Source organism: Cnephaeus nilssonii (assembly GCF_951640355.1).
Source record: "Cnephaeus nilssonii genome assembly, chromosome: 5".
In the NCBI taxonomy this organism is placed as follows: domain Eukaryota; kingdom Metazoa; phylum Chordata; class Mammalia; order Chiroptera; family Vespertilionidae; genus Cnephaeus; species Cnephaeus nilssonii.
This window is the reverse complement of record NC_137076.1, coordinates 103,210,224-103,220,504: the sequence shown is the minus strand read 5'-3', so window position 1 is coordinate 103,220,504 and position 10,281 is coordinate 103,210,224. Positions and strand designations below refer to the sequence as shown.

At 50.1% G+C, this 10,281-nt stretch overlaps 1 protein-coding gene across 4 annotated transcripts in view; it reads right to left on the bottom strand.

The window, feature by feature from the left end:
• Positions 1 to 1,000: 1,000 nt before the first annotated feature.
• The window catches only part of RANBP17 (RAN binding protein 17), a 232,729-nt gene continuing 223,448 nt past the window's right edge, over positions 1,001 to 10,281 (bottom strand). For all 4 annotated transcript variants that reach the window (XM_079771004.1, XM_079771005.1, XM_079771006.1 and 1 more), the window contains 3 exons: positions 5,215 to 5,313; positions 3,303 to 3,430; positions 1,001 to 1,552 (listed from right to left, as the gene is read on the bottom strand). In XM_079771004.1, coding sequence (XP_079627130.1) covers positions 1,456 to 1,552; positions 3,303 to 3,430; positions 5,215 to 5,313 — 324 coding nt within the window. In that variant the 3' untranslated portion in view covers positions 1,001 to 1,455. The remainder of the gene's footprint in view (positions 1,553 to 3,302; positions 3,431 to 5,214; positions 5,314 to 10,281) is intronic.

The window sequence follows — 10,281 nt, the reverse complement described above, 5'->3', positions numbered from 1 at the left end:
AACCTGCAAAGGATACTTTGCTTTTCGACCCGACTTCTGTAAAGAAACGGTGCTGGCCTGGGACAGGCCTTCTGCGAAGCATTTCTGTGGGTGAGTGAGAGAGAATAAGCCCGGAGAAACACAACTTCTCGAGTCAGCCTCCTGCAAACAGGGGGTGTTTTATAAAGTTCAGAATTTGCCTGCTCCAGGAAAATGGTATTTCTCCCTGCTAATAAAATACAGTGTAAGGTCGACACCACTGAAGAGGCGAAGGGGCCCTGTCGGTAACATACTTTTCCTGATTCCTGGGTTCACACACGGAAGACAGACATTTAGAGCTAAACTTGGGTGACGTTGCTTCTATGTGACAAGCCTGTTATAAAATTCCTATCGAGAAAGGTCTCAGGAAACACTGGTCTGAGAAACGAGATCGTAACAGGAGCCTGTGGATGTTCTTCAGGGGAAACCAACCTTTCACGTCTCATCAGAAGCAAAGGGCACAATATTTATGAGGACCCTGGGCCCGAGGACAGAGCAGTGAGACCCGACGGCCACCTGACAGCGGCACCTCACATTAATAGCCTCGTTACAGTCCCACCAAACTGCAAAGGCTCCTCCTGTCCCGGGAGTGGGGTCACTTGTGATCCCCACAGTCCTGCGTTTTTGTGGAGGGAGGGAGACCAACTATTCCTCATCCCCTGAACATCTGAACTCTGGTACCTAGAACCGATGCCCAAGAAGGCAGCGCTGCTTCGAATGTACATTTTAATTAGACACCCCCAGCTTCTTAAAGATTAAACGGAGGCAGAGGCTGGCACCACCTGGGAGTTCTGGCTGGGGTGGCCCGGCTCCTGAAGAAATCTCTCTGCAGGCAGTAATTGCACAGCTTAATTCTTCTAGACTGAACCACTTCAGATTTATGCCAGTGAAAAGCAAACGTTGTTTGTAAGTCATTTAATTGTGTTACTGTCTCTCAACTTTATCAGATGCTGCTGAGGCGGAGAGGCTGTGAGTGCCGGGGGTGCCTCGGAGAGCTCCCACTGCTGCTGCTTCCAGACCCATAACCAACGGCTAACATCACAGGATCGGGTGGGATTTGTCTCAAGTGGGATCCACGGTGAAGGCTGCATCTCCAACAACTCCTCTGCCTTGATTGCAGAACCATGAACTAGTACACAATTAGGCGCAAACCTGGTTTATTATGTTCTTTGGTTAAATATCGTTTCTACCCCCTTTCAGAGCATTATAAGAACAAAGATAACGATCTTTTATAGAAAGACGGAAAACACTTTTGCTTTTTCAGAGCAAAGAATGAATTTACATTGTGCACTATATAAATTCTTATAATCAGGCCAGACTTATAAAAAGGTAGGGCTTTTGTTGTTGCTTGCTTTGAAAAATAGATTTCCCTGGGCTAGCCAGCATTGCTGTCCACGGCCCAGACCACAGTCTCTTGGTACAGGCTCTCGGCACGTGTCAGCTCATCATGTCCAGACTGCACGGGTCGGCGCTGCCGTCGCTGCGCAGGGCCTCTGCCACGTCTCTTCTGAACACGGACAGGTTCTGGGTGAACCTGTGGGAAGAGGAAGAAAGGCCCAGCAGCGGCAGGGCTGGGTTGTAGAACCTCGCGATGACGACGCCTCTGTGGAGTCAGGACCCTGGAGAGGGCGCTAGGTCCAGCCTTCTTCCCACTCTCACTACCATACCTTTCCCTCCCAGAAAACAAGGGTTACCACCCCAAACACTGACCATTTTGAGGGGTGAATTTCGTGGCTATACTATTTAAAAACTAGAGGCCCAGTGCACGAAATTTGTGCACAGGAGTGGGTGTCCCTCAGCCCGGCCTGCACCCTCTCCAATCTGGGACCCCTCGGGGGATGTCTGACTGCTGGTTTAGGGGCATTAACTCCAGCCATTAGGAAAATCACACAGAATGTCCTTGACATACAAACAGTGTGGTTTTATGAGTTGTTTTAATAATAATGGCCATTCCTTTAAATAATATCTGCTTACATACGATACAGCTGGTACTATGTGAATTCAGAATGTTAATATCACAAAATCATAGAAGGTTGTAGTGGAAATAACCTTGAATTGTCTAGTCCAAACTTTTATAAATATTGGAATTCCCTTTTCAAATATTTTGAATGCTTTTTGTCCTAAGGAGCTTAACCAACTTTTGAGGCAACCCATTTTCTGTGAAACGACTGGGGACTCCTGCTGCCCCCCAGCGGGGCTGAAAGGACTGGGAGACTCCAGCGGGGCTGAGGGGACTGGGTGCCGCCATCTTTGTGATGGCGTGGTCAATTTGCATATCCCCTCTTTATTAGACAGGATTGTTTTTAAAAAAGCTGAATTACACATCAATGTTATAAAGCATATAAAGAAAATGCTGAAGCTGTTGTGCCAAATACTGGGTTGAGTTTACATATAAATTCATTTAATCATCACAAGTCTTCCCAAAGGCAGGTATTAGTATCCTCATTTTACAGATGAGAAAACGGAACTCACTACTTCAAAAAAGGGGCCACACACACACACACACACACACACACACAAGATTAAAAAAAAAGGGGGGTCACTGGGTTACGCTGTGTTCAAATCCTGGCTCCACCACTTCTTAGCTGGGTGACCTCCGATGACTACGTGATGGCAATATGAGCAGCTACCCCACGGGAATGTGGGAAGTGAGAATTTATTGAGTCACCTGACACAACGCCTGAGCAAGCTCAGCAGAGTGCCCGGCGCGTGGGAAACAGCCAGTCCTGCCGGCTCGTGCACCGGAAACAGAAGCGAGGAGAGCGGTCTGACCCCATCTCACACGTGCTCATGAGGTGGCGCTCAAATCCCGCCCCCGCCCCCCCCCGCCCCCCCACACTGAGGGCTCCCCACTCAGTAACTCTCTTCTGCTGGCTTTGCAGGTGGCCCTTTCTGCCTGACAGGCATCTTGGCCTGGAACAAAGGGAGGTGAGTTGGCCTTTCTCACTGCCATGCAGCCTATGGAGGTCGAGGTCGGGGGTAACACTGAAGTTGGAGTCGACCTGACCTCAGTGCCCAGGCTGGTGGCTCCCGGACATACTGTGGCTACTGGGATGACTGATTTGCATTTCAAATGGGTAGCCTTTGAAAGATTCCACTAACAACAGGATGCTACAGGCTCATTGTCTATCTTCTCCACTAGAAGCTCAGTTGGTTTGCCACTGGTATCCCCAATGTCTGGCACATAGCAGATTCTCAATAAAAATGTGTGCACCGAATGAAGGAATGGATGGACCAGTTCAGGCAAAGCCGATTCCTCGTATTTAGATCTCACTGGAACTTACCTGTCTCTGTTCTTGACGGACAGGTTCTGCTCCACCCCTTCCATCAGGCTCCTGAAGCACTGGGCCAGGGCCTCCTGCTTGGGGAGAGGCTGGCTGTTGATCAGGCCTGCCCTCAGCTCGCCGAAATGCTGCCGGAGACAGACAGGCGTCAGAGCCCTGACTCCGGACCTGGGCCTGGGGGAGCCCCGGAGACGGGCTGGCCGGCTCCACCTGCTTGGGTCCTAACTCTCAGAGGAGCGGGGGTCCAGGCCCACGCAGAACTTGAAGCCTTTAGAGAGAACTAAAGCAAGAGAGGCACTCCTAGGGATAAACTATTCTCCCTCCTCATAAAAACCTCTGGCTGTAACTGTTCCACTGTCACCGAACAATTTAGGCTGATGGAGTCCTGGCTTCCTCGGGGACCTACCTGACGCTGCTCTCCGCCGACCGCAGCGAGGCTGACAGGGAGGGGAGGGCTGGACTAGAAGGGCCACTGAAGGCAAGGCCCAGGCTCCCAAACCTCCTGCTTTAGTGACTCGCTCCTCACACAACTCCAGGCCTCGTGCTGATCCCGGCCCTCTGGGTTAGGATGGGCGTGCTCTGCTGGGTGGCGCCGGAGACGCTTGCCTAGTTCCTGGAGAACTTTCTGGCATGAGGAAGCTCTGCCATACCCGCTCACAGAGCAGCACCGAGCCCTTCCCCTCGGCGGGCTCTGGGGGCTTTGCACACACCGGCGCCCGTGCCGAACCCAGCTCCTAATCACCGCAAACAGCCTAATTTCAGCACAAAGGCGACACTCTGACAGTCATGTGTTTCTGCTTCCCAGCCCAAACAGCATGATATTTAATTTCCATCATACATTAAAACAGCTCACATCAAAAACACACGTAATTAATATGGAGTCAGACTAATACTTAAATACCATATATCAGAGGCATTAGACTTAAAGCGCAATGTCTTCCCGAACAAGATTGGGAATGCACAAAACGACTTATTTTTCCCTTTTATAATGATGCAGTGACTCACACCAAATAGAAAATTATTAGTTTTTCATCCCAAACCATGAAATATTGCCTCCATCAGTAAAGTATAATATTGTGATGTCATAAGCGTTTTCTAAACACTGAATTTGCCCTCATTCCCTCTCAATCATTTTAAAAGAACTGCTCTCCTTTATAGAGCTCGGAGTTAAATCACAGTAACACCGCGGGAAGATGAATGGCAGCGCGACTGAATGTGGCGAAAATTGGATACTTCAGCACAGGTGAGTGATGAGACAGCTCTTCTCTTTTTGATATATTTTCTTCTTCTATTAGTTTCCTTCCAAGGCCGGGATTTCAGTTTGAATTTTAATGTGTGCGGCTGCCTCTAATCTCACGGTCTTTCCCCCAGTACTCTCTTATTGTATAGACAATTCATTCTCCCGGCAGTAACGCACTGTTCCCACTGACTGCTGGGAGCCGTGGCTTCAGGAGGCAGCCAGAGCGGCGGGGACACCCAGGACTGGAGGCGCCTGCTCTGGGTGGAGGGGGCTGGCCCTGCTTGGTGCTGAGGGGCTGCTGCTGCCACCTGGGGCAGTGGGGATCCCAGATTTAAAAGGAGGCCAAGGAAGGAGCAAAATGTATTATTGCTCAGAATTCGCTTGGAACGGGGAGGAGGTGAGGTGAGCTCGAAGCGCTGCTGAGCAAACCAGCGCCCAGTGCGTGGGAGCTCGGGGGTCCAGAAGAGCTAGTCTTGAGGCCCTTGCCTCACTGAAGGGCTGAGGCTGCTGGGGAAGGCTTTCTGGGGAACATGGCTTTGCCCCTGGGCGATCAAGGCTCCTGCTCCGGCTCAGTGGCTCCCCTGTCCTTCATTGTCACTGCCTGGCCTGGTGAGCAGCTCCTCCCCGCCCAGTGATCGTCTGCTCCGAGGGCCTCCCTGCAACCACACTCACCTTCTCATGGAGCAGGATGAGGCCCAGGAGAGGCCTGGAGACTGACCACTGGTTCCGGCAGTCTTCGAAGACAATGGTGTTCATGAGGACAGACATCATCTGGAAGACAGAGGCACATGACGACACTGATGCCTTGGCCCAGAGGCCCTCCAACCCCAGGTCTCTCAGGGATCGGTCCCTGCGCTCAACCCTGATGTGCTCTCCCTCGAGGCCAGGGCTCCAGGCGGAAGCCCAGCGCACCTTCCTTTCTGTCTCTCGTTTCACCAAAGAGGTCAAGTTATGGAGGGAAACAGCTCAGAGAGAGGGAGGAATGGGACACCCTCCACGTAACCTTGGAACGGGAGTTTCCTGCTGGCTTGGGCTATTAAAGGCTTCCACTTGTTCTTTTTTAAAAAATATATTTTATTAATTTTTTACAGAGAGGAAGGGAGAGGGATAGAAAGCTAGAAACATTGATGAGAGAGAAACATCGACCAGCCGCCTCCTGCACATCCCCTACTTGGGACGCACCCACAACCAATGCACATGCCCTTGACCGGAACCGAACCCGGGACCCCCCAGTCCGCAGACAGACGCTCTATCCACTGAGCCAAACCGGTTTTGGCCACTTGTTCTTTTGTAAAAAACACTTCTATTGACTTCTTAGAAAGAGAGGGAGGAAGAGGGAGAGCAAGAGAGAAACATCGATTGGCTGCCTCCTGCACAGCCACTACTGGGGACTGAGCCCACAACATGGGCATGTGCCCGAACAGGAATCGAACCGGCCAACTTTCAGTGCATGGACACCTAACCCATGAGCCACACTGGCCAGGGCTCCACTTGTTCTTCATTCACTAATTCATTCACTCACACACTTCACTCCTACATGTACATCCTCATCTGTTCTCTTAAACTCAAAGTCTGCAAGACCCATAGGGGAGGAAAGAGCCACTGTCCTCGAGGAGCTAGCTAGAAGCTTCCTGGAGCGACCACCCAGGAGGCAGAGGAGGAAACTGGGCTGGGGGTGGGGTGGGGGCACTGTGCAGGGGGAGGATGCTTCTGGGTCCCAGAGGAGAAGTCAGGGAAGACTGCACAGAGAAGGTAATGTTCATGAACTTCATCAAAAATGTGTTCTAAGCAGAGAAACAGCAAAGAAGGAGGCTGGGAACGCAGGAGGCTGGGAGGGGTTCTGCAATGGTTAAGGAGCCCAGGGTGGCAGGAGGAGCAAGACAGGTGCCCGGCGGGAAGACCACGTGGAAGAATCTGGACTTGATGCTGTTGGCACGGGGAGGCAGTCATGGGTTTGCAGCAAAAGACGCGCTCGGGTTCGTCGGGAACATGCAGAGTGAGAACCGTGCCTGTGACATTAACGGGGGGAGGGGCTGCTGCCAAGCCCGGCACGCGGTGGTGAGGCAGCTCGGTCGTTCCCGCGGGGCTGCTGACACGACTTCTGCTTCTGGGACTCTTTACCTCCCACCTCCAGCCCGTTTCCACAGCTCGAGTTCCTTCCTCAAGGGCAGGGGAAATGGCAGGGATGTGGCAAAGGCTGACTGCGCTTCGGTGACACTGGTTTCATCCTCTGGCATTTCTGCAATCCAGTTTACCCCATAAGCTCAGGCAAGTGGCTGAACCTCTCTCTCCGCGTCTGTTTCATTAGCCAGAAAGAGGAAAATCATAATCCTGCACAAGGAAGCGCTGAGAAATCAAATGAGAGGGTGGATACAGAAGTGCTGCGACGAGTAGATAGTGCTACAAACATTTAAGGTATATAATCACAACAGGAACGGGCTTCTTTGTAGCTCCAAACATCCACCATTGCATACATCATCATCATCGTCATCATCATCATCATCGCGCTTAGGCTGGCTGCAAATGAAACCTGCCAGTGCAGACTGCCTGGATGTCCAGTCTCCCCAGGCAGAGGCGAGGGCTTCAGCCTGGTGCTGAGCATCATTTGCAGATCACACGTTCCTATGTATAACCTAACAAGCCGCCCAAAGTCATAGAGCCACAAATTAAATTGACAAGCAAAACTAACAGATCCACGGAGACAGTCTAAAATATTATGGGCTTCACAATGTGAAGGCAGAATGGATATCTTAATGGAAAAGATTAAAGTTAGAGGTACCCAACTCCTCCAGTAACTGACAAAGCATCCTGGAGTGATGTGCCAATTACTTTCTACGGTTCTCCCGTGGATTCATTTGTCTGAATGCATGTATTTATGTCTGTAATAAGTAAGGGGATGTTTGAATAAAACACTTTTCTAAAAATAAAGTTAGCTAAAATGGGTGATTTTTTTACCCTTCCGGAAAAATGGAAATTAGTGAGCAAATCTGCTCAGATAGTACTGACGTGGCAGCTCGTTGCCAGAGTTCTTTTTCCTGATAATCGTGGAGGGTGCGGGGAACAGCTCACCCTGTGGCAAGCTCCTTCGGAGAAGGGCCCCGCGTGGAAGAACACTGGTGGGCTGCGTACTGGAGTCCTGTCCCGGGGACGGGGATGTGAGAGCTGGGAGGCTCTGTGGTTACGATGTGAGCAAGCGAAGACTGCAAGGAGCGCGCTCTCCGAATGGACCAGCCCACGGGTCACAGAGCACCGTCGGACGTGCCCAGATATTTTACTCCGACTGGGGTGGTCCTCCCTGGCATGGCCCGTGGAATCTCCTGGCTCGAGGAAGTGCCCCATTTCGTTATTGATTATGTACAGATAACTCAGATTATTGTCTCCTCACAATCAGCTAACTTCACTGAGAGCTACAGTGAAAAAAATTACCTACTATGGTAAATAGTTCAAAAAGTATCCCTACATGTCAACCAGATGCATGGCGGACTCACTCACAGCCTGGTGTAAACAAATCAATTGTCACCTAATTTTTTTTAAATTTTGGGGGGGAAAAGTATCCGTATTTGGTCTGGCACACGTGTTAGTATGGATTTTGAATGATGGTGCTTCTGTTCTGAAAACTTGTAATCTTCTAGACAAAGCTACTCTACAAATACCTGACCCGGAAAAACAAAACGAAGCAAGTTATGGTACCCGTGTCTGCTCACGCCCAGAGCCCGCTGCCTCCACCCTAAAATGTGCGGGGCCAGTCTCCTGCACAGGTGCCGCCTCAGTGCTTCCCGCTCCATCTCCTGCTGACGGAGTCCGCGGAGATGTGGTGTCTGCTGGGTGCTTCCGGGGATCTGGAAGCCGGGGCTGGGAAGGATAGGGAGACTAGCCTGCAATCTTGTGGGTGCTGGGAGCACGAGGGACTTTCCTCTGTATCCCCAGGGCCCGGCATGGCATCTGATGCACATCCGAGCCTTAGGAAAACAGCTCCCGAGTGAAAGCGTGAACACATGAAAATCTAAGTGAACGATGGGAAAGAATGAGTGAAATATCAAGTGTAAAGAGCTAAAGATAAAGAGCCTGCTGACCAGGGAAATGGAAAACAGGCCAGGCAAGGGTAACCTGTCTTGTCCAAGGTGGTGGAAGGCGGCTTTGGTTTAGACCAGCGATTTTCAGCCTTTTTCATCTCATGGCACACACATAACTAATTACTAAAATTATGCAGCACACCAAAAATATGTCTTTTGCTGATCTGACAAAAAAATTGGTATAATTTTGATTCATTCCTACTGGACACCTATTGTTGTATTGGCTGTTGTCATTGCTTTATTTGACTAAGGCAGTGGTCGGCAAAGTCATTAGTCAACAGAGCCAAATTTTTTAAACTTAAACTTCTTCTAACGCCACTTCTTCAAAATAGACTCGCCCAGGCCGTGGTATTTTGTGGAAAAGCCACACTCAAGGGGCCAAAGAGCTGCATGTGGCTCGCGAGCCGCAGTTTGCCGACCACGGATCTAAGGGAAAAGAGGTCAGTGTCCCTGACTAGTCAGGGATTGCAGGTTTAAACATTCTTGTGGCAAAGAAAGGACAAATCTAAGGAAAGGTGAGAGACCGAAGAGAGAGTGTCCATGTGCAGAGATCTGGGTGGGGTGGGAGGAGGGGGACAAAGCAAGGGAGACCAGGGCTGTGCCCAAGAGGGCATGCTTGCAGAGTGGGGTCCCTTAGTTGTCAGGCGGTGTCTTCCTGGGAAGAGGGGTAGCAGACAAATGATCTGCCCCTCTGGCCAAGCTAGACGGGCCTCGGTTTGAGGTAACGAGTAGCTGAGGCTTTAGGAACACCCAATACTAAATGCACCAAACACTCCAGAGCTGCTCTGAGCCTCAGGGAGCCTTTGGCACAGGACCTGCGTGCAGAAGGCCAGGAAGAGGGGAGGGTCCAGGTCTGGGAGAACCTGAGTGCTGCCGAGGGAGGAGAAGCTTCCAGAGTGTCTGCACCTGGAAATAGGGGAGATGCTGTCATGAGCTGGGGCTGAGGCCCCGGGCGCAGCGATATGGAAATGTGATCCTTCTCAGATTAGATACTAGTCATCTTTAGGGAAAAGGAATCAATTGCTCTCTGTGTCTGCTGCTACCGATGTGGTGTTAGGGGAATGTTATGGAGAATGAAAGTAATACACAAATAAGCATGTATTTCCCTGCCTGCATTAACTAAGCCTCACCATCCAAGTTACATTAAATCTTTTAATATCTGTGCACATTAAGTACACTTGTAAATTCTTGTATGTCTTTGTAGCCTCATAAAAGAAGCAAGTATTTAGCACTTTAAATGAAAAAAAAAATCAAATGAAACACAAGAGGAGGTGAGCCTCTTTTTTAAAGAAATAAGATTGCAATCAATTACGGGTGACCCCTTCTCCCCGACAAACTCATTTGGGAGCCCTGCTTACTTGGCCTTTGCACAGTGTGATCTTTGCTTAAAAAAAAAAAAAAGGGGAAAAGGCTTCTTACCAGTGAAGTTACTGCGGGACTGTTTCCCTCAGCTAGCTCTGGTCACATGTTACACTGCATGTCACATCTAAACTGACAGCACCCTCCTCCTCCACTCCCTCTTACGGAAAGTTAAGGGATGCCTTTTCTCCAAGTGATAAATGACCTAGAATATTTCAAAACTCTTCCATCTATTGTAAAATCTAAGGAAATACACAACCTAGTTTTGCTGTTGTTTCAATTTCCTCCATTACCAACATTACCCCTA